Source organism: Phodopus roborovskii, unplaced genomic scaffold (genome assembly GCF_943737965.1).
Source record: "Phodopus roborovskii unplaced genomic scaffold, PHOROB, whole genome shotgun sequence".
NCBI lineage: Eukaryota > Metazoa > Chordata > Mammalia > Rodentia > Cricetidae > Phodopus > Phodopus roborovskii.
Genome location: NW_026126469.1, coordinates 7412402 through 7436781, shown reverse-complemented (window position 1 = coordinate 7436781; position 24380 = coordinate 7412402). Strand labels below are relative to the sequence as shown.

The 24380-nt window shown below is 44.3% G+C and overlaps 1 protein-coding gene across 1 annotated transcript in view; it reads right to left on the bottom strand.

The window, feature by feature from the left end:
• The window catches only part of Vps8 (VPS8 subunit of CORVET complex), a 205575-nt gene that overhangs the window by 180397 nt on the left and 798 nt on the right, over nucleotides 1-24380 (bottom strand). Inside the window, exons 2-7 of the mRNA XM_051191188.1 lie at nucleotides 15555-15939; nucleotides 14860-14928; nucleotides 6963-7093; nucleotides 5340-5433; nucleotides 2149-2181; nucleotides 1064-1118 (exon numbers count right to left, since the gene is read on the bottom strand). Of these exons, the coding sequence (XP_051047145.1) occupies nucleotides 1064-1118; nucleotides 2149-2181; nucleotides 5340-5433; nucleotides 6963-7093; nucleotides 14860-14928; nucleotides 15555-15707 (535 nt within the window). The 5' untranslated portion in view covers nucleotides 15708-15939. The remainder of the gene's footprint in view (nucleotides 1-1063; nucleotides 1119-2148; nucleotides 2182-5339; nucleotides 5434-6962; nucleotides 7094-14859; nucleotides 14929-15554; nucleotides 15940-24380) is intronic.

Below are 24380 nucleotides of genomic sequence, written 5' to 3'. Positions count from 1 at the left end.
ACATCTGTGTTTTGTACATTTTCTACTATGGATACATATCAATTATACCAAAAAAAAAAAAAAAAAAAAAAAAAAAACCGATTCCATTTAAAGATTCAATTCTGAAGTTCTCTCAGGGAAATTACACTTTTGTTTCTCTCCTTCTGCTCTTCAAAAAATAAAACTGTATTATTTAAATCAACCACATTTGGAAAGATTAGGTAGTATAATTACATGTTAAATAAAGCCTTTTGAATAATGGTGAATTTATAAATGGAAAGTCAAATTGTTCAGTAACAAAGGCAAACAGCTAGCTATTTGTACAGATGGTAAAAACTGTAAGACTCACAGAAACCAAACTACAGTTGTGCTAATAAAGCACCCGCAAGTAACCCTTCCCCAGCATCCCTTGCTACTTCCCAGGTCATAAGGCTCCGAGGCGAGCACCCATACACAGAAAGCTGAGAATGCTATCTAATGGATTTAAAGTTTTAAAAAAGATCAAAACAGTCTGCTTGATTCTGAATTCAAAAAGCAAAAAACTAATGAAACTGATTGCTTAGTCTCAGAGAAAAATGAAAAAATGCAACTAATTTCTACTATATAATTAAACTATTCATGTTCCCTTAACTCAGAAAACAAGGTAATTACAGGCTAACTTTAGTTTAGAAAGATTTACAATGGAAATGACTCAGAAACCTGGGGACCCCTTTCCATGGAGACCTTTTCGAATACCTGTGACTGGAATATGACTCAGAACAAAGTTATTACCACCATCAACCAAAGGGAGACATGTTGACAAGGCGAGGTTCTTTCCAACATTACTCTCCTGTCTACAGAACACCAACAGATGTGCTAGCAGCAACACCTTACATATTCATAAGCAAGGAGAGAAACGTGCAGGGAGTAGTGACATAAAGCCATGATTCAAGTAATTTTTAAACATAAATACCAAATGTTACTTCTTCATGTTTCCCTTGTGTCCTCAAAAATCAAGTCTATCATACAAAATAAAATTAAAGGGACATTATAAAACCTAAAAGGAATCTTGATTTTTAAAATAAGAAAGTACTTAGAAAATTACCAAATATTAAAGCCAATCCATGAGAGGTGCCCACTGCTATCAGACTGGACACTGCCTGGAAACAAAAGGGAAATGGTCAGTGTTGAATTCGCTGGCCTGCCTCTTTCCTCTAGGCATCAGCTGATGCACCAACCACTAAAATACATAATTTCATCCCAAAAGCAAAATGAGAACTCAAACCCAGAGCATTTTTATTTCTAAGAATTCTAAATTTAAGAGAAATGCTATCAAAATATCACCTATTTGGTACTACATATGAACTGCATCATTTGCCTTCCTTTCAAGCAGTGGTTCTCGACCTCTTTAGCAAATGTCTATCTCCAAGAATATTTTTATTACAATTAATAACAGTAGCAAAATTACAGTTATGAAATAGTAACAAAAATAATTTTATGGCTGTGGTCACCACATGAGGAACTGTATTAAAGGGTTGTAACATTAGGAAGGTTGAGAACCACTGCTATAAAGCAACTTTAAAAATTAAAAAAAAAGAAAAAAAACCACCCCTCAGGCTGAAGAGGTACTTTTATATGGCCCACCCAGGACCTCCTAGTAATATGGAGGGATGAGAATACGTTTCTCCAGTTTATCACCAGCAGGCAAGAGACAACAGAATGTTCCACTTGAGCCCACTTCCTCACCAGTGACTAATGAGAAAGCCACAGAGGCAGCTGAAGAAAACCAGAAGACAGGTCCTTAATGCACTTTCAAGCCTCTTCTGGCTTGCCACAACCACTCCAGATACTATCTGCAGACCCGGCCCTGGAGTCCACAGCTGTGGAATGTGTACTGCCAGAGTGAGCTCACTCAATACTATCCCAGTCCTTACAGACAAAGGGACACAGCTCACAGGAGAACTAATGCTGGAAAGGTCTGTTCCTCTATTACCTGCTCTCAAGCAAGAGCCTGAGAGCTAAACAATAAAAGTAGAAAAATCAAAATCTAACATGAGCAAGTTTTAAACTTGATTACTAAGAGTAAAATGACTTAAGAATTTATCATAATGGAACTGAGTATTTTAATAATAAGCCTGAAAACTCAATGAAATGAAAAACCTTACCTCAAGGGGTTAAAAGTATACTTACAATTGCTGTGGGCAAGCCGGCATCTACTTTGTCCTAAAAGAGATTTTGAAAAAGAAGAATTTGAAGAGATACTGGTATTGAAAGTAAGCATGTAGCACCTTTATGCACACTCAGACCTGAACAACTTGGTAGGAAGTACACCCTTCACCTCCCCTCCAGTAAGAGCAAATGACAAAGCTGTAGTCATGAAAATAGATGAGCATGACAGAGAAGACTGATTTATTTTACTAATGGTAACAGACGCTTTGGTGCTGATTAGAAATGGAAATTTAAAGAAGACGAAAGTTTGTTTCCTGTAATGTAAATAGACTACAAGTCTTACAGGACCAAAATGGTAGAATCAAAGATCCAAGAACGGGGGTACTCACTGCAGGCACCCCACCTCTAAGTAGGATGCTGCTCTCCAGAAGATTGACTCCAGTGACTAAATGAAGCCCATCAGGGAACACCAAGTCTGCTCTTGAACAAGCCAAATGCCAAGTACCATTTCAGATCCTGGTCAGTAACTGAGACAGGAATGTCACCTACCGGTTCTGACAGTGATCTCCACACGTCCAGAAAAATAGCAAGTACTGCTCTATTTATCCTAACACACCGTCCTGTGCACCAAGCTAAATGCAAAGAATGCTATACAGGTGTGTCTGTCTGGGGCTTAAACAGCTTTAGAGGTAACAGCCGCCTACGGTGATACAGCACTGTGACAGCATCTTCATCCAGCGTCCTGTTGTGTCAAGGGGGAGCAGAGCTAACACAATGCCTGATATAAATATTTGATATACGACTTCTGTTCTGTTCTGCATAGAGAAAAGCAGGGATGAAAGTGCAGATGAAAAACATAAACTACATTCAAATGGATGTTGAAGCCATCTGACTTCAAAAGGCATAAATGACAGATGTGGAAAACATTTTAGCATCAAAATTGGAATCTTACTGGGGGCGGAGCAGGGAAATGAAAGAGAAGAGTGTAGGGGATGGGTCAACCAAAAGAAAATATTATGGAAATGGCATAAGGAAGCCTGCAATTTTGTATGCTAATTAAAAACTAAAAACACTCGTGAAGCTAAGGTGAACGGAAACACGCAGGAGAAGCGCGGTGGCAGAGCTGAGCAGTGAGCTATAGCAAAGCAAGCGGGTGAGGGCAAGGGAGATGATGAAGGGGAGGAGGGCAGGGACAATTAATTAAGTTATGGAATTGCTGATGATCAGGCAGCACCCTAGGGTAGTTAGAGGCTCAAAGCCACAATGTGATGTCCCCTAGGAGGCTCATTAGAATGCAGCTCCCTATGCTGCTCAATTCAGAAGGTGTGGGTGAGCGCCAACAGTCACCCCAAGACAGTCCAGCATAGTACATGTGTTTTTAAACAATAATAAAACATGCTGAGGTTCACCCTTAAAATGATAAATTCCTTTTTTAATAACCTAATTTGAATTCATTTTAAATATAGTCATATGTCACATTACTTTGAGAAGGATCTCAAAATTAAGCAAAACACTCAAAAAGTTCATGCTTCCTAATTGTTTTTCATGCATGGACACCAAAGTGAAGACCTTGATCAAGGTCCAAGCAGGGCTGATACCATCACTGTCCACAAGGCTGAAGGCACAAGTGAGCAACTACTCAGGAAAAATACCCCAAACAGAACCAGCTCTCCATGTTAACAAACCTGCCATCGAGAGAAGGCAGGAGACTTGAATTGGCTGGTAACCCGGGTTAGGAAAGCACAGCATCCTGTTTAGCGCAGAAGAGCAGTGTTATCTCAACATGCCAAAGCAGCTCTGCCGGAGCAATGCAGAGAGAGCAGAGCGCACACTCTGGCATTTATTAGAATGGCCTCCTCGTCCTCAGGAGGGAGACCCCTTTAAAGAACAGGTTTATCTAATCAGCGCTCAGTTCTATGCTCCAGCTCACTCTCCATTATCCAAAATATTTGTTGAACTGCACAGGTGGGTCAAATGACTGTTCTGGTTCATCTTGATTTTGGAAGGAATGAATTTCATCACCTACATAAGGAATAGATTCAGAAAATGTCATGGAAACATGATCCTCAACAGGTGGTTTCCATTCTGGCAAATATGAGCTACTCTCCACCGAAAGGAGGAAGGGCACTGCCAGCGCCTGGCATCCCTCTAGCTAACGTCACCTCCGATGCTATGTGGGTCCACTGGGTCAGGACTGCCAGCTGCCCGGGAAGAACATTATCCCGTCTGCAAAAGAGCTTTAGAGAACTGAAACACAACTGGATGTCCTGACTCCTACTGCCTCACCTCTCGCTTTCGTTCAAATTAAATGTGTAAAATGCTAAACACCATGGAAAGAACATAAAACAGTATGGAGGCCCCTGCTGTCACCATCATCATCATTATACTGTCACCCTTATCATATACAGAACTACTGAATTCAGAGAACAGACTTGACAGACTAAATGAAAGTATGGGCTGTGAGGTCAAAGGAAGTTGCCTACTGCCCACTGTCTCAAATATTATTTTATAAACACTTTTCCACCATAACCCACGGTTCTAAGACTTTTTGTTTGTTTTTCAGGACAGGGTTTCTCTGTGTAGTTTTGGAGCCTGTCCTGGAACTCACTCTGTAGACCAGGCTGGCCTCTGCCTCTGCTGAGATTAAGGCCACCACCACCTTTTTTAAAAAGACTACAAATATTCCACCACAGCCATTGTACAATGACCCCATTCACCTTTCACAGCCTTTCACAGCAGGGCCTCTCCCCGCTGAGCTGCCTTCGAGTTGCCAAGCAAGGGCACGGCTTTACCTTCTTCCACAAGGGCACATGGAAAAGACTGGTGAATGATTTTTCAATCCTTTGATTGTGATCCTGACCAATCATCTGTCCATATAAAGAGGGCAAAAAAAAAAAGCCACCTCAGCCAAATTCCTAAGATGGCAACTAACCCGGAAAGGGATGAAAGGACAAGGCAGACAGCGGCTCTCTCCACTTTGCCACGATTCTTTCAGGCGCACCACAATGCTCACAGACCTTTACTCTCAAGGCAGCACTAATTCCTATGTCGAGATGTGCAGCCACATCTCACAAGGCAAAAATAATCGGAGAAAAACATAAAACTGTATTTTCCTAAGCTCTGAGCCAAGAGAAGAGCCGGGCTTCGCTGGAGCTCACTCCACTTCAACATGCCACTACAGGCATCAGGCTGTGGAAGGAACAGACACTCACGGCCGCGGACACGATCTGCGCAGATATCCCCTTCAGAAGTGAATGCCGCATAACCGACCCATGCAGTGAGAAGGAGTCAGGCAGCTTCTTCTTCCTAAGAGACAGTGAGGAGGAGATATTTAGCAGAAGGGTTGGTTGGAAAGGTGGGATCCCAAGGCTCTGAAAGAAGAAGATACATTGTAAAAGTAGAAAATAACACTGTGCAGGTATTAATTATTAAGAATTGTATAATTATTATTAACTGTTTTTAAAAGCAGAACAGACAAACTTTCAGATGTGCTCTCACCCTCAAGGCTCTGAGAGACTGAATTAAGAAAATAAACTAACATTCTTCTTCTACTGCTCAAAACGCTCCCTGCCCTCCTGACCCAGGGTCAGCGTCTCCTGCTGTCTGGAGGGCTGCCCAGGCCACTGCTCACTTACTCGCTCACTCCTCCCAAAGAACCTGCAACCCCACTTGCCACACGACCTCTGCCCTCCTTCCTTCCCCAACCTGCGCTTACTGGTCACTCAATCTGTAGTTCCTACTTATGGCTCCTTTCGCTTAAACTTCTCATCACCAAAGAGGAACCCTTAAACCTTTACCAAGCATGAATCGGTGTGTGCCCATTCTGACTAAAAACGTACTCTGCTGAACCAAATCAAGGAAGGCGCAGGTCCAGTTACCAGGATCCCACAGCCTAGTGGGAGGGGCTGATAAACAGCCTGTGAATATGAAAGCATAGAACAGAAATACAAATGTCATGCAAATGGAGAAGGATGTGCCCTGTTTATTGAGGAATACGAGGCACAGCTACCAGAAAAGAGACATCTAATCTGCCTGGGCACAGGGTGGGACAGAGCGAGGACAAAGAGGCATAGACTGGGCGGGCAGGGTGAAAGTGTTCAGACAGGCTCAAAGCAGAAGCAGCACCTGACTGACTGACAGACCAGACAGACACCAAGGACTTCTTACTATCACCTACCAGTCACGAGCAACCCAGGAGAGCTATCAACACAGCTCAACACGAAATCAGCAGCTTATTGAACTGTGTGCATGTGTGTGTGTGTGTGTGTATGTGTGTGATATTTCTTCTTTTTGCTAAATTGCATGGTTCTCAAGTGTGAACCATGTGTGTCAAGTGTGACAGTATTGAAGGCTTGGACACACCTCACAGGCTACAAGAGAACTCCCTCACTTTTAAATAGGGGGAGCAGGTCATCAAAAGCATCCATGTGTTTGTAAGACACCGTGACAAGGAGGTGAGCACACCTATGAGGATCCCTGGCCCAAGACAGCAACCTAAGGAAGACAGCGCTGACACAGGAAACATCTAAAGAGGAAGAGTGCCGGTCCCTTGGTCGGCATTCGGGTCACACGTAGCTTCAGTAATCTATTTTACATCATGCCTCCTTCACTTCTCTTCATGCTCCCCCCAAGAGCATGAAAGTGAAAAGCGATTGAAGTTATTTAGAGTTCCAAGTGCTGTGTGTCTCACCCCTCCCCCACCCCTCCTCTTTTAATGCACTTTTTAATGGAGACACTGACTATTAATAATCAAACTAGACTGTACCACAAAGAAAGTGACTTTAAATAATCATATATTTTAATCATATACAAATATGATCCACAAGCATATTCACCTCTTTAAGTTGGTCCTGTCGCCGCTGTCTGAGCTCGCCACAGATGAGGTGTCATAAGAGTGAGAATCAATGGTGTCGATGTTTAGCAACGTAGGGTCCTCAAGAACAAAGGACTCATCTTCATCATCGGTCTGAGTTGAAAGGAGACAGGGTCATAAACTCCAGACAGCAAACATGCCCTAAGACAGGCGAGGCGGGCACTGCTGGTTTTCCCCTTCTGTCCCATGCATTCTCAGTCCCCAGAGAGGCATGGCAAGGACTCCCAGAATCACTCTTTACAGACTTATTTAAAACCCTCTCTTGTAGCAGGAAAAAGCAGGAACAGTTAGTTGTGCAGGTCATTGTTAGCTGCAGAGTCTTTTGAAATCCCAAGCCTGTACAGATGCTTCACTGGTAAACTAATGAGCAATGGCTAATTAGAAGAAAACAAATGTCTGCCATGAAAATATAACAGGTGCACAGAAGAAAGGCATTCTGAGTGGGAAACGTGCACAAATATTGATTTTGTACCATGGATTTTACTGGGGGGGGGGGGTAAAGAAAGCTGCCATAAGGCAAGAGTATATGAATAGAAGCTGAAGACAGTCTAGGAAGATGAGCCAGGGTCCAGTCTGTAAAAGGCATTGTTTCCCATCAGGTTTGGTGGCAGCAGGGCCTACCCCTGCCTTGTCTGCCACTGTACTTACAGTACCTGCTACAAGGCCTCCATGCAACCGTACTCATTTAATTAACTAGAATACCGTCTATAGCAGCAGCTGGAAGGGTGTGGAGACTTTTAAGAGACAAGATGGGAATTGTGTTTTAGAAAGATAAGTGGGGACACATGCTGAGTGAAGGGGGGAGGGAGGGGCTGTGGTGTGGTGGGGGAGTGTGAAGGACCATCTGAATACCAAGGCAGAAGAAGAGAGTTCAGCCAGGACTGCAGAGGCCAAGAGAGGCCATGAGGGGGGAGACATCGCTAAGCTAAATCAAGTCCCTGGTTATCCTGTAAATGGGGGGGGGGGCTGGAGAGGTAAATGTCAAAGAAGAGTCTAAGGCGTCATCTTGGGGGACTTGCTGCTGGTCACACTCCTGGTCTTCGATCACAGATGGCAGATAAAGGAGGTGAGGAGCTGGCTTGTACGGCTGCCTCTGAACCAAGAACAGCGCCTCCCAGGCAGCCCTCACCTCACATTTCCAGATACTGTTCCAGAGCATGCCATCTATGCCCATTCCCTCCACTTTCCGCTTCACTCTGAGCTGCTGACTACACGGGCCTCTTCCAGATGGCCTCGCCTCCCCTACTGACACTCTCCTTGTGACCGCAGAGGCACCTTTTCCTGTGTATGTGGACTCTTAGGGTCCCATTTTCTAGCTTTTCCTCAGCCCACCATTAAACTCTGTAAATCCTCAGGAATATTTGTACTCTCTTCTCCTGCTCCTCGGACACTCCCTACTGAAGCAAGCTTTTTTATAACCATAGCTTTAAGTGCCAAGTGGTAATGGCTCTGAAATCTGTCTTCAGCTTCAACATTAGTCTATAATTTCACAACATTCCAGAATTCTCCACCACCCCTAAGTCTGCTAAGAGTGAGCTTGTACTTGGCAAGGAGACAGTAACTGTGAAAGACTGTAGCAATTGCTGTAGGAAAAGGAAATAATTTGGAAATAAGAACTGCAAGGCAAAGGTCTGAGGAAGAGAGTTAATCAAAGCCTTATTTGATTTTCTTAAGTAGCCTGGCCACATAATTAAATAAAACAGATCAACTGAGAAAAGCCAGGCTTGCAGGACAGCTGAAAGAAAAAGTGAAGGAAATAAAGAATTGAGGAAGTCAAGAGGAATTTAAAACTACTGCTACATAGGAAAGATAACACATTTCCATGAACTGTGTAAAATCCACACGCTCTTATCAAGTTTAGCAGACTTGTGTGTGCCCCTGAACCTGGTGCGGTGAAACCCCAAAACTGAGACATCGATCTCCACAGCAACAACAGAGCTGGGATACCTCAAGCACTGGGTGTCAAGGCCTATATTTGTTTTATTTACTGACTTCTATTTTAGAGTTATGAGAGCGTGTGTGTGTGGGGGGGGTGTGTGTGTGTATGTGTGTGTCCACTCACATGTGCCCATGCGTGTATCTGCGTGTTTTTTCTGCAAGTCTGTGCAACCTGTGCATGCAGTATCTGCAGAGACAAGAAGGCAGCATCAGATCCACTGGAACTGGAGTTACAGACAGTAGTACACCACCATGTGGGTGCTGGGAATCAAACCTGGGTCCTCTGTAAGTACAGCAAGTGTTCACAACCACTGAACCAACTCCCAGCTCCATACTGTTTTTTTCCAGACAGGGTCTCATGTAGCCTACGCTAGCACTGAGCTCCCATACAGCTGGGAAGGACCTTGAACTCCTGATGACTTTGCTTCCCAAGTCCTTTCCTTTCCCTCCACCCTACCTCCTCCCCTCCTTCCTTCCTTGCTTTCTTTGTGTGTGTGTGTGTGTGTGTGTGTGTGTGTGTGTGTGTGTGTGTGTATGTGTGTGTATGTCTGTATGTCTGCATGTGTGTTACTGGTGATGAATCCCAGGGCCTCACATGCTAGGCATGTGTTCTACCATTGAGTTACATTCCCAGACTCAAAACCTAAAGTCTCCATCCATAGATTGTGATAATGAGATGTTGGGGCAGCCCAGACAAACCAATTAAATCAGATTCCCACAAATATGTGACACCACAACCAAAAATATTCTTTCCAGTAAATGGTATCAGATCATCCTCACATTACTGCAGACAGAAAAAAAAAATACAGATGAGTTACAGATCTAAATATGAAAGGAAAAACAATAAAGATTTTAGAATAAAAAGGATAATAAGATCCTGGCCTCAGAATTGGCAACATTTTCTTAAACACAGGAAACACAAATAACTAATCACAACGGGAAAGTCTAAAAGGCTGAACTATATTAATAACCTCTGGGCATCAAATGAAGTGGTGTAAAAAGATACATAATGAAGGAAGAAATTTCAATAACTCTATCTAAGATAGGTTGCAGGTTGCATGGCATATACAAAGAACTCCTGGGCTTGAGAGATGGCTCAGCGGTTAAGTGTACCAGCTGCTCTTCCAGAGATTTTGAGTTCAACTCCCAGCACCCACATGGTGGCTCACAATTACCTATAACAGAATCGTATGCCTTCTTCTGGCATGCAGATGTTACAGTACTAACATACATAAAATAAATAAATCTTTAAAAGGGAGGGAGGAGGGCTTTTCACAAAAGAGATAACCAAATGGCCAAAACCTACTTGGAGACATCCAATGCCATCAATCTTCAGAGGAATTCAAATTAAAGTCACTATGTAGTTTTCATTAAGTGTGAAAGATCAAAGAAGGACAAAGCAAAACTCAAGAGTGAGGTGTATAAGCAACCAGACATTTCACAACTGATGTCTCAGACAATTCTCCTAAAGGATACATTAAAGCAACCATGGCAGTGTTCACAAAAGCTGAGTTACATGTCCCAATTCTAGGGGCATGCACAAGAAAAATGTGAGGATAGAGTTGTGTGCACACGAGACAAGATAAAAATACCCTCAGCTGTAACTACAGAAATGTCTATCAACAGTAGGATGAGTAGATGAGACATATAAAGAACGACAGAGTAATGGTGATGAATGAACAGTTACAAAATATGGCAGACCCTCAAAACAGAGCGCTAGAGAAAATAAGTCAGAGATACAAGCATGTGTGCTGTGTGCATGTGTACATACACTACCCTGTGTATGTAGGAGCACAAAGCTGCAGCCCAAGAGGAGTTTTGGGGACAGGTTGTGCTCCGCCTCTCTCTGCATTCCGTCGCACAGGCTGTCAGCGGTAAGCTGCCTCCATGCTACACTCTTAACATTCGTTCACACACTGTACACACACCGCAAGTTCACTAGATATCCCTGGCTTCCCAACAGCAGAACTGAAGTGAAGCCTGTCAAGAGACAGGTCATGATGAGGTCAAAGAACAAGTTTAGTGGAAGGAAGGGGCCAGTTACAACAGTTAGAGAAAGTAATTACCAACATAGAAGCTCAGAGGCAGTGATTTCTGGGCCTGGCAATGATATTTCCTATCCTAAGTCTGGATCCAGGGCATCTCAGAAGTTCCTATCTTTCCATTTTAAAAACACCAGGGGTCCATTTTCCCAACCCCCCTTGAGGTTGGTGTAACTGAACATTATAGAATATATACGTACACAGAACTATTCCAGACGAAGAGTTATGCTGCCTTTTGTTTTTTAATCATTTCCTTTAATAACCAGTGATATGTCTTCACAATGATTTTATTACTTTTTTTCTTTCTCTTATCTACCTGCTAGCTCTCAATGCCTGCTCAATTTTGAGTCCCAATCATTTCTCTCTTGAGGACAGAGGCTGCCATATGGTACTACTTGATACCAGCATCTACCATAGAGCTCTAACATGGTGGGCACCAAATCATACCCATGGTGGGAACAATATTACCTTCTTGGTGAGCTACTTCAACAATGACACTCACTGTCCCTCAGGGACAAAATGCTGTGCCAGAATAATTTGCTTTCATGATGAAAACAGTTCCATTCATAGGAAAATTTCTTTTAACTATATTACCTTTACAGATTTATTTTTATTTTATGTGTTTGAGTGTATCCCCTCGTGGATATATGCAACCATGTATGTATGTGCCTGGTCCCCAAGGAAGGCCAAAGAGGGCATGAGACCCCTTGGGACTGGAGTTAAGGATGATTGTGAGAATTAAACCTGGGTCCTGTGCTGAGCAACAGTGCTCCTGACTGCTGAGACGTCTCTCTAGCTAACACGAGCCTGAAGAACAAGCAGGAAGTACATTCCTCCATGGTCTCTACTTCGGTTCCTGTTTTCAGGTTCCTGCCTTGAGTTCCTGCCCAGGCTCCCCTCAGTGAGGGACTATAAAGTGTAAGCTGAAATAAACCCTTTCCTCCCAAATGGCTTTTGGTCATAGTGTTTGAAGGGACTCTAGCTTATACGAGCATGTGGCTCCGGCAGGCCTTGCCCTTCTCCCTGAGTCCCTTTGCCTTGCTAAAAACCATTAGATTACATTCCTAAAGCTAGCCCCTTGAGGCTGACTTCCAAGGTCCAGCTATCAAAGTATTGAAGTCCAGCAATCAAAGCCCCCTTTGGCTATTCTAAGTGACATACCCAATTAAAATTCAACACCTCTTTTTACAAATAACACTTACATGAAAAGATTAATTTTCCCTTTTTTTCATTTTACTTTCTTCCTTTTCTTTCTCTTGAATTTTGTTTGGGGAGGGGAGTGCAGGGGCAAAGGGAAGATACAGAGGATCAGGAAATGAATGGGATCAAGATACATGATGTGAAAGACACACAGAATAAATTAAAAAAAAAATTAAACACCTCATCCTAACATGGGGTTTTACCTTTTAGCTTTTTAAACCACCATTTTCCTATATGCCACATCTGTCTCCTCTCTATCCAGAGACAGTCAGTCTTTTTGTCCTCCCTTTGGGACAAACACCTCTTCCCCCTCTCCCTTATTCCCCTCCCTTTCTCTCTCATCCCCCATTTCCTGTCTTTGTCTCTTATTCCCTGCTCTCTCGGGCAAATAAATCTCCTTTGTGCTGAGAATTTGGTCTTGGGGGTCCTGAGCCAATGGTTTCCTTTCTGTGTTTATTAAACAACAGAAACAGAACTAGGACCCACACACACCTTGGTCCCAAGGCTGGATAGAGCAGCAGAAGCCATCCTCACTGGGAGCTCACTAGAAGGTAGGAAGAGGCACAGTGGTCCCATGGCAGTACCCACAGTAGGAGGTGAAATGACTTATACAAAATGGTTATGGATTACAGAGAGTCAAATAAGGTAACTCCCCCATAACACCCATACTATTATATCCAAAATTTCTCTTTTAACACACACAATTGGATCAAACTGCTAAAATTAATGACTGCTGTGGTGTGCTGGCCCAATTCTCAGTATACAGTCATACATATCACCCCTTCCAAAACTCAAATAATACAATGGGTGAGAGGGAAGAAAGCATGCAAGAACCATAGGAGAGGAGTGGAGTGTTGTAGTATAGCTTTCACCTCTGGGGAGATAACCCTGGCTCTGTACTTCTAGTGCAGGAAGCAAGAGGGCCATCAGATCCTCGCCTGGAATCTTAGTTACTTTTCCATTGTGATAAGATAATGTGACCAAGGCAACATACAGAAGAGTTTATTGGGCGTGCTTGTATTTTCAGAGGGTTGGAGTCTGGGACCATCATACTAGGGAGGATGACAGCTTTTGAAGCCTCGAAGTTCACTCCCAGTGATACACCTACCCCAATAGGGTCACACCTCCTAGTCCTTCCTAAACAAGTTCTACCAACTAAGGACCAAGCATTCAAACATAGGTGCCTATGGGGGCCATTCTCATTCAAACCACTATAGCTGGGGTTCTACCCACACTGTCCTCCTGCCTCACACAAAGGTCCCAGAGTACATAGGAGATGGAAAGTCAAATGTGATGGCTGTTCTGGGTTGTCAACTTGACTATATCTGGAATTAACTAAAACACAAATGACTGGGTTTACCTGTGAGTGATTTTTTTTTTATCTTAATTAAATCATTTGAAGTTAGAAGATCCATATTTAATCCAGATCTTTTGAGGTAGAGGAAGATCCACCTTTAACCTGGGCTACACCCCTTAATGGCAGCCTATATAAAGAACATGAACAAAGGAAGTTTTGCTCTTTGCCTGCTTGTTCTTGCTCTTCATGGCAAGTCCGTTCCTTCACTGACATTAGAGCCTACGTCTTTGGGATTCTGGCATATACTGAAGACCAGCTGAGACATCCTACTGGATTCTTGAACCTTCAGTTGGCAGATAGCCATTGTTGGACGAGTTGGACACAGCCATTCTAATAAATTGTGTATGTGTGTTACAGTCTATAAGTTCTGTTTCACTAGAGAACCCTGACTAATGGCCAACTAAAGACAGGACTCCTACTGTAATACAGCTTTCATAAGGGATGCTGGGGTGGGAATTTTGGTGATATAAGCAATTTTGAGTCATGTATTCTCTTAAACTAAGCCAAATAAAGTCACTGGCTCACCAGGGTTGACTTGTGTAGAATCTTTTCTTTGGCCTATCACTGGCAGCTTAGCTCATGTGAATTCACAGTTGTTCATGGACCCCAAGGAAGGTAGCAAAACAGGTGGGCTCAAAGACAAAAGATGAGTAAGATATAGTTTCTACCTTTGAGAAATTCAAAATCTAGACCTATGCTGTCCAACAGAGCTTTCTGCAGTGATGAATATTACTGTGTGTCTATGCTGACCGGACCGCTTTAGTAGCCACTGGAAACACATGACTACTGAGCTCCTGAAATGGGCCTTGGGCAACTGAGAAACTAAAGTATTAGTTAGCTTAATTAACATAAATTTTAAGTTGACACATGTAACTAGTGGCTACCATACTGGACAGTATACATCCAAATACATACACTGTAACTGTTAGGAACTAACAGCCAGCTGACCCCCGCCCCGACGATGGGCGGGACGCTCATGGCTGTGTCATCCCTATGTCAGCTTTACCTGGTGGCCAGAGGACTCAGTTACGCATGCACAAGCCTCTTTTAAAGCAAGCGCGCCAAGTGCTTCTCTCTCTCTGCCTCTCTGCTTCTTTGCTCTCTCTTTGCTCTCTCTGTTCCCTCTCTCTCTTCCTGCTTTCAGTTGGCCACCAGCTACCCCCTCTTTCTCTCCCCTCTCTCAATAAACTCCACGTGGGCGCTGAGTCTCGTGTTTGTGTTTCTTAGGCATTAGCTGCACAGCAAAAGAACAACAGTAACTAACCCAAAAGGTATGAAAAATCAATGCCATAAAGTGGTAGTAATGACTAATATTTACCTACCTCATTAAGTATGCTTTCCAGAGTTGGAGGGGTATCCACTTGAGGAATATCAAACTCCTTGTCATCAATCTAAATAAAGAAATTAAAGTTTACAAGGCTTTTCCTCCTGTATATGTGAGATAATTTAAATAACTAAAACCACTGTCATAGGACAAGCTTACCACTGCCTGGATCATGAATTTACCTCAGTAATCCCCATCCATACATTCAGCGACTCTCAAGGACAAGGAATGGCCTGACTATGCCACTCTGACAGTCCTAGAACTTTCTGGAAAGTTCAAGGATTTTTGTACCTCCTTTCTTAGGATGACAAAACACTACATCTCATGCTAGGCCCTAAATGACATGCCAACGCATGGAAGAATTTCCTGGTTCCTTCATGGTGAGGGACCACTGGCTTTTTTAAAAGTTGTCATTAAATACGCTCACAGTCACAAAAACCATTAATATTCAATCAAGAAGGAAAGCGAATAAAGGGTAAGGTGAGAATTTTAACACACCCTTCAGCTCTGTGACCGAGAAGGCACTCAGCACAGCTGCACACCTGTGTCTCTATCTGTAAAGTGAAGTTCAAGGACAACACCAGAGGGCTCCATAAACAGTACCAGACCACACAAGTAAGAGTGGCTGGACCCCAGAGCATTTGGGTCACACAGCACACTAACCCAAATTTTGTTCAAAAGTTAAATGTTTACCAGATCATTTTTGAACTCCAGCTCCTTATCCAGATCTATACAAGAGAATTTTGAGAGAGAAGCTTCTAGACTAAAAGACTTGTTCAACTCTTCCTCAGTAGTCCTGGCACACAGGTTGTGTTCCAAATTCTCCTGCTCTGGTTCACTTTCCATATTTGCTTCCAGCAACTGTATTCAACCAATCCAAGCAATTATGTTTCTTGCTTTTGGCCTCGGATTGCAGTGATCCAAATGATGACCTCTTTGGTAGGGAGGTAGGTGTTGTCTAGATAGTCTCTTCTCAGCTGGACATTTCAGGGATAACCTTGGTGAGGTTCCACTCAGCCATCTGTTTGCAGGCAAAAAGAAGAAATGGGATGGAGGAAGCACACGGGTGGAGGGGCTCCTATGAGAATACAAAGGGGAAACTTAGCTCAGCCTTGGAGAAGTATGAGACTGGAGTCTCCACCCACCCAAGTCATCAGACAAGTAAACATGCATGAAACGTGGTGGGTCCTAGTACCAAAGCAGATTAATATAGCTATAGCCAGAGGGAAAACTGGTGTCAAAGCTTCCAAATAATCATGTCCTTCTACTCTGGGACCTCAGGGTAGTTCTCCAGTTCCCCTGGTGACAGCACAGACACTGGCTTAGCTGCCATCACTTTGGACCAGCTGAGCATACATATTCAGAATAGACAGTTATTTAATACCACCTTAGCAAACCTAAGAGCTGACCGATTTAAAGGAGTCAACAGTGACCCTAAGACAAAACAATTACACAAAGCCAGAAGCACAGAAAACATGGCTATCTTTAAGAATAAAATACTGAAGAAATCTAGGAATACATACAGATGCACTGTGTCTGTGTGCTGTGCAGAGACCAGAAGAGCACATCAAGTTTCCCATCTACTACCTACTCTCTCTGTTCCTCTGAGGCAGGGTCTCTTCCCCAGCCCAAGGTTTGTGTTTCCCAGTTAGGCTGGAAGCCAGCAAACCCCGTGATGTTCCTGTCTCCACTCTCCTCAAAGGAAACATAACTGCTATGTTACAGGCATGTGCAGTATGCCTGGATGGTTATGTGGGTGCTGAGAGCTGAACTCCAGTCTTTATGATTGTACTCTTAACCACTGAGCCATCTCTCCAGCCTTAGAAAACTGAACTTTTTAAAATTAACTTTAATAGATTCAGGATACCATTTGCTACTGGTAAGATTATTTGCCCAGTATGTCCAAGATCTTCTCTTTTACACACACACACACACACACCAATAAAATGCAACACAAGTAAGCTTAGTTACCTTAGAACAACATGCCAAAACTCACTGACAATTTTATCATTTTTTTAGTGCCCATGATTGGAGTATTAAAACATGTACAGCTGATAAACTGACATGTGGAGTTGTGAAAACTAGCTTTTCACAAGCTGAAACTGACTCTTCTATCCCATCTGGACTAATTTCTTTCAAAGAGACTCTAATGTTCTATCTACAAAACATGTGCTATCAAAACATTCCTAGAACATGGCTGAGGACATTCTCCCTGGCAAAGTCTGAACACATCAAGTCCGGCACTCAGTGCATTGCTCCTTGTCACACAGACACATGCAGTGGCGGCAATAATGCTGCCACACACCTTCCTCCAAAGACTCGGGGCAGTTACTTCTCTATAGTCTTTCACTGTCTGTACCACCAAGCAAAAATGGCCACAATTATTCAAATACTCCCCAACATATGTGTTATTCTCCCGCAGTTTTTTATTTTTTGAGAATTCCATGCATGAGGACTTTATTTACATAATTTTCCCTCTCCCACCTCCAACTCCTCCCATCATCCCCTGCACCCACTCTGGCACTCTGGAATCCATGACCTCTTCTTCTGCTCTTATCACATACACACACACAAAGTCATTTAGTGTTTCTTATATGTACATGCGTTTAGGATGAAACCTATCCAGGGCTCGTGCCTGGAGAAAACTGACTGCCCACAGTCCTTTATTTAGCTAGGGGTGGGCAGCACCTTGTGGATTCCCCCCATCCCCACTGGCATATCCACTGGTGTAGTCATTACTTGGGTCTTGTCTAGACAACCATACTGTTAATATTTCAAGAGTACATCAGCCCCTATCATGTTATAAGGTACAATTTCACAGCAGGCATCCTGGTCATTTAGAATTTACAAAGATTTTCTAAAGATGTATTTATTTCTATTTTATGCATATGTTTTGCCTACATGTATGTCTGTGCACCATGCACATGCAATTCCCTCACAAGCCAGAAGAGGGTTTTGAACTCCTGGAACTGAAATTGCATATAGTTGTGAACCCCCATGATGGATGCTAGGAACACAACCAAGTTCTCTGCAAGAGCAGCAAGTACTTTTAGCCAAGGAGCCATCTCTCCAGGCCCTGGTTCCCACGATCTTAGGCCTCTTCTGTGATGTTCCCTGAACCTGAGGTTTAGGGGTTGTGTTACAGATATACCAATTGGAGCTGGGTACTTCTGCAGCTTTTTAAACAGTGGGAAGGATCACACAGGAGGAAGGAGGCGGCAGGAGGATATAAACATGGTTTGGCAGCTCAATGGCTGACCATCTCAGCCCATAAAAGCACTGCCACATAAGTCAGATGACCTGAGTTCACTTTCCAGAACAATGGTGGAGCCACAGACTCCCACACATGTGCGCACATGCATGCCCCAACCATAAATGTAAAGCCAGATATGGTGGTCCTCATCTGCAATCTCCAAACTCATATAGTGAGATGAGAAGGGACAGAATCAACTAGAAGCTCCCAGGCCAGCTAGCCTCAGAGGACTTGGCAGCAGAGACCCCGACTCAACAAGGCAGAAGACAAGGCCAACTCCTCAAAGGTTGGGAACTGATCACTCTTGACACTCACCCTTCCTCCCGCTCTCCCTCCCTCCCCTTCTCACCCTCTCTCATTCTCCACACTGACTAAGTAAATAAATAGATAAAATCTTCTTTAAAAACAAAGAGCCTGAGGAGGGGTAGCTGAGATAGTTGTTCTCTGGCCTCCACACATACACATGATCACACGTACACACACAGCAGGTTTCAATCTGGACTTTACCAGTTCTCTCTGAGACTCTGGGCAATCTGGTTCCGCTGAAGCCCTTTGATTTCTATGTCTGTGTGAAGAACAGTGTGAGCATATGTGTTGTTTGCACTGCTTTCCCAGAGCAGCACCTCTTGTTCTGGAAAGAGTCCTTCCAGTGGTGCTTTCTGTGGGGGTGGCCAAACATCAAGGGGACTGGGGGAGAAGAGGCCCAAGTAACCTGTTATACAGAAGAGTTCTACAACAGTTGTCCCCTCTGTTATACAGAAAAGTTCTACAATAGTTGTCAACTAAAACACCAGACCAGCTACATGTGTGTTACTGGCAACCTGCCTCTACTAACAGGGCTTTTATTCTAAGTCCATACTCCCCAGCAGGAATTAAAACAATCTTCTAAAGAGTGTAGATGGGGGAGAGAGAAGCCAAGTTCTAGTTTTCTAAGTCAGCTCTGCCCACGGCTTCTGGAGTTCAGCTATACAGACCAATATATCCCTCCTTCACATCTTCCCTACCTCTCTCCCTCCTTCCCTTCCTCCCTCCCTCCCTCCCTTTCTTCCCCTCTTGGAGCTCCTGGGACTCCTAGGAGTTCTGACAGAAGAATGCAATTCCTTTCTCCAGGGGACACCATGATAATAAAGGACACACTAACTGCAAAGCACAGAGTGACGCCTAGACACAGTAATTTTCAAGAAATATATTATCATTTATAGGTTCCTCAAGATTTCCAAAATCTTCAAAGTTAAAGGCTCTAAATAGAGATTAGTTTTGTAACTATCACAGTGTCTTCTGACATATCCACACTTCGGTCAAGTGGTGAATGTCAACAGCTTGTCTGAGACTAGCACAGACCCCAGCACAGCTATCAGACACCCTCAGGACCTTGAGTGATTACACTGAGGATTTGCTTACACTACCTCATTCTGCCATCATGCTTGGCCCTATTTCACTTAACACTGATGAAGTGAACTATTTCCTTCTCTTCGCCTGTCACTTACTCTTGTTATAACTTTTTTTTTCTGTGTTAGCAAATATTCTCACTGAAGTAGATATGGATGATTCAAAAGTTACTGTGCTGATTTGTCAAAGGTGGCTAGAGGCTGGGGTGATAGCTCTGTCAGCAAAATGCTTGCTTTGAAAATCTGGAGACCTGAGTCTGGATCCCCAGCACCCGAATGAAAATCTGAGTACAGTGGCACACACCTGTGATCCCAACCTGTGGCACAGGAGTTGAGGGGGAGGCAGCAGGAGGGTCCCTAAGCTTCCAGAACAGCTGGTCTAGCTGAACTGATGAGCTCCAGGTTCAGGGAGAGACCTTGTCTCAAAACTAAGCTGGAGAGTGACTGAGGAAGACATGGAACATTGACCTTTGACCCACACACACATATGAACACATCTAGATTACACACACACATACGCAGATATACACATCATGGTGAGCACCTGTAATCTCAGTACTGGGGAAGCAGAGAAGATCACAGTCTAGTCTATTTGGCAAGCCCCAGGCCAGTGAGACCGCCTCATAAAAACAAGGTAGACAGCTCATGAAGAACACGTAACATCTTTCGCCAACACACACACACACATACACACACACACACACACACACACGAGCATGCACAAATACAAACATGCATATGGCAAAGGGAACTTGGTTGATGTAACTAAATAAGGACCTAAGTCAAGTGGTGGTACACACCATCAATCCCAGAATTCTGGAGGCAGAGGCAGGAGGATCTCTGTGAGTGGGAGGATAGAGAGATGGCCCAGTGGTTAACTACTCTTCCCGAAGTGGTGTGGCTTTCTTCACTCTCCATTACTGAGCAGAGGTATCATGGTTAAGCTACACTTTTCCTTTTCTTTTCAACCAACTCCCTCTTCTCCTAGCCTCTGAGGAGCCTGCTACTAACATTAATAATCCACCCTACCCCCTACCAGACTCCCTTGTTAACCAAAAAGTATGGGACACTTCATCTCCCTCGGTGGCCTCACATCATACCCCCATTAAGATCCTACTCCAGGATCCTACACCTCCAATTCCTGTCACTCTTAATACCATATTCCTTTAAAACATGGACAGGGCTTAAACCATCATACAGCACCTTCTTGACAAAGGTAGTCTCAAGTGCACTCACTCGCGCTGTAACATCCCTTTCCTGTACTGCCAGGCCTGTACTGAAGCCTGGCAGTTCTTACCACCTAGTCTGGGACCTTGGGATTATTAATGCAGCTGCCATTCCTACACACCCAGCAGGTGTATGTCACTCCCTAACCCCTATGCATTACTCTCCAGGTTCCCTCCTCTACCTCTCATTTTACTGTCCTAGACATAAGCACACTCTCTCCTTGGATTCACACCATTTCCCTGCTTACACTTGGGAGGACCCTGACACTGGCACAGCATCCAGCTTACTTGGATTGTCCTTCTCCAGGGGTTCCGAGATAGCCCCCATCTTTTTTTTTTCTGTCCAGGCTCTGCCCACTGACCTCCTCTCCCTAGACCTGTCACCCAGCCACTTAATCCACTATGTAGACAATCTTCTACTCTGCAGCCCCTCTTGCTGTCATAGCAATAAAATGCCCAGCTTCTTAACTTTTTAGGAAACAAAGGATATAGAATCTGCCCTTGAACTTCCTGTCTCTCAAGTCAAGTACCTAGGCTCTCTGCTATCTCCTAGCAGTCATGAACTCACCCTCAATCGCAGGCAGTACCAGCAGTCCCTCATACCATCAATCACCAAGGAAAAGATTCTCTCCTTCCCTGGCCTGGCAGGGTACCTTAGAAACTAGAATCCTAACTTTGCTCTTCTTGCTTGCCCTCTCTATGAAGCAGCTAAGGGACCCCCAACTGATCTTGTAGATTCTACTAAGCCTGTCATGTCTGCGCTCTCTCTCTCTCTCTCTCTCTCTCTCTCTCTCTCTCTCTCTCTCTCTCTCTCTCTCTCTCTCTCTCCGTGTGTGTGTGTGTGTGTGTGTGTGTGTGTGTGCCTTTCTCTCTTTCTCTCTCTCTCCTCTAGATGCGCTCCTACAGGCCCCTTGCCCTGGCTCTCCCTGACCTTGACCAATCCTTTATCCTCTACACTACTGAAATTTGGGGAATGGCTCTAAGAGTTTGGGACAGAAGACAGAATCCACCTTTGCCCCTGTTGTCTACATTTCCAAACAGCTGGATACAACAGTTAGGAGATGGCTTACAGGCACTAGCAGCAGCCTTCCTACTAGCCCAGCAGGGTTCTATCTCACTTTTGGTGGCCTTCTCTCTGTCCTCTCAACACACCAGCTCAAGGATCTCCTATCACACAGAGTCTCCCCACTCTGTCCCCTTCTAAGCTTTGACACATCACCTTCTCGGGAAATCCTGGTATCTCACTTGGTTCCTGCCCTCCATCAAACCCTGTCACACCCCTTTCCAAGGCCACCACCTTCAGCCACTCCTACATAGAGTCACTTGAAACCCTTAGCTACAGAAACCCACAACTTCCCATCTCCCCTCTGACATGCCCTGACTATTCTTGGTTTATAGATGGAAGCTGCCTCTCGGCCACAATGGCTCCACCGAGCGGGCTATGCCACAGCCTCCTCTGAACGGGTGGTAGAATCTACCGCTCTACCGCCAGGCACTCCTTCTCCGAAGGCAGAGCTCATAGCCTCACTGGCGCTCTCCCCTAAGGTCTCACAGGACAAAAGCATCACTATACACTCAGATTCTAAGTATGCTTTCCACATTCTAGGCCACCATGCTTCCATTCGACAGAAGTTTTCTCACCACCAGAGGCGTATCCCTTACCAATGGGCCTCTGATCCTCAAGCTGTTAGATGTCTCAGTTATTCACTGCTGGGGTCCTCAGGCCCCTACTAATGATACAGCCCGGGGAAATTCTTTTGAAAACCAACATTCCAAGCTATGGAAGCTGCCATGTGCCCTCAAGGTTTGTTCCTCCTATGGGACAGGGCCTGTCTCCCTGACTCTACCCCAGCCTTCCACAGCCCTTAACTATCTATCACCCAGGAATGTTCCACATGCACTAGCACCTCCCCACAGTGAGCCTTGAGGCCCTTCCTTCCTTTAACCCACACCAGTTTCAGAGTAGTTTCCCAGGGGATGACTGGCAGATAGATATCACATACATGCCTGCTAACAAAAACTACACACGTCTTCTTACTATGGTAGACACTTTCTCAGGGTGGATAGAGGCTTTTCCTGCTACAGCTGAGACTGCAGGACTATCTGTTCCCACCTCGTGATATCTAACCCAGATTTGGTTTCACCCTGACTCGTATCAGGGCCTCACCCAAGCCCCCTCCTTCCTCAGCCCTTTTGAGTTAATGTACAACTGTCCCTTTCTTCTATGAACCAACCTCACTCTGTCTATTTACCCTCTCACTCTCTTGAGACCCCTTTCTCCAGGAACACACTGATAGTATTCTCTCTTGGTCTTCTACTGAGCCTATCACCCAAATCATATTACCAGGAGATTTAGCTTATTTGAAACCTGTTGCCCACAGGCCTTCAACCCATGCTGGACTGGTCCATGTCCTTACCACACCAAACATATAGCTAAACTTCAAGGAGTTACAACTTGGATCCACCTGTCACAGCTCAAACTGGCTCCTGCGCTCTTATCTGGTAAGTATGGCTGCCAGTCTAGTCTTAAGCTGTCCCACCTACCACCCTGAAAATACCCCCCTTTCTCACCCTTCTGCTGGGAGCTCCCTTTTGTTCCCCACCTCCCACAGGAGCACCTGACAAGCCTGGAAGTTCTGGATATATGCCATACAGACCAAAAGATTCCTTGGTCTGCCTTCTGCCCAGACTCTGGCTGCCTCTCAGAGATCTAACTTTCCACACCCAAGCAGCCTTTTTCCCCAACTGCGGAAAGAACAGCTCCACTTCCTGTCAACCCCGAGACCCTATGTTTTCTCCAAGACCAAACAAACCCAGCCTGCACTGAGGATCCCTCCAGGGCCAGGGCCATAGGTACCATTACTCTGGACCAGGATGGGACATACAGCCTCAACAACTCCACCATGGTCCATGCCAAGTATGGTCATCTTCACCATGCAGGACCCCTTGGATAAAAAGTAGCTCCAAGGGACTGTGGGGCAGATCTACACCTATATAGGGAGGACTAGCTCCTCTCACAGAAGGGGAGTGGTAATTTTTAGATCTCTGGAGGAAGTGCCTGCCACCCTCGTAGATGACATGGTAGAAGCTATTCAATGGTCTAAGTCCAGGCTGTGTGACCTCTCTTAACCCTGTGTCTCAGCATTCATGGCAGTAACAGTGGGAGTGCACTGTGTACACACACACACACACACACACACACACACACACACACACACACACCTCACTTCTCCCATCACAATGGCTAAAATGTCTACAGAATAGTGGGATAAAGCTAAGAGTCACCAAACTACTCCAAATGCTGGAAGACAGAAAGCACTTGCGGCTGCCAACAGTCCAGTTACAAAGGAAACATAAAGAAAATAATCAGCATCTCATTCTGTTGGAGGTCTGTAAGGAATTTTCTCACATAGCTCAGTCACTTCAACCATACAAAACCTAACAGTTCAAACAAAACTGCTCCATTTATCTTTATTGTGTATTCTACAAGCCAGGTCAGCTATTGCCAGATGATTCAATACTTTTCTGCTTAAATGTCAACATGAGCAAACCCATGACTTAAACACATGTGGTCTCCCATCCTCTTCTAGATTGGAAGCACTTCAAACACATAAGTGTAACACAAACCCACACACCACGACGTGTAATTTTC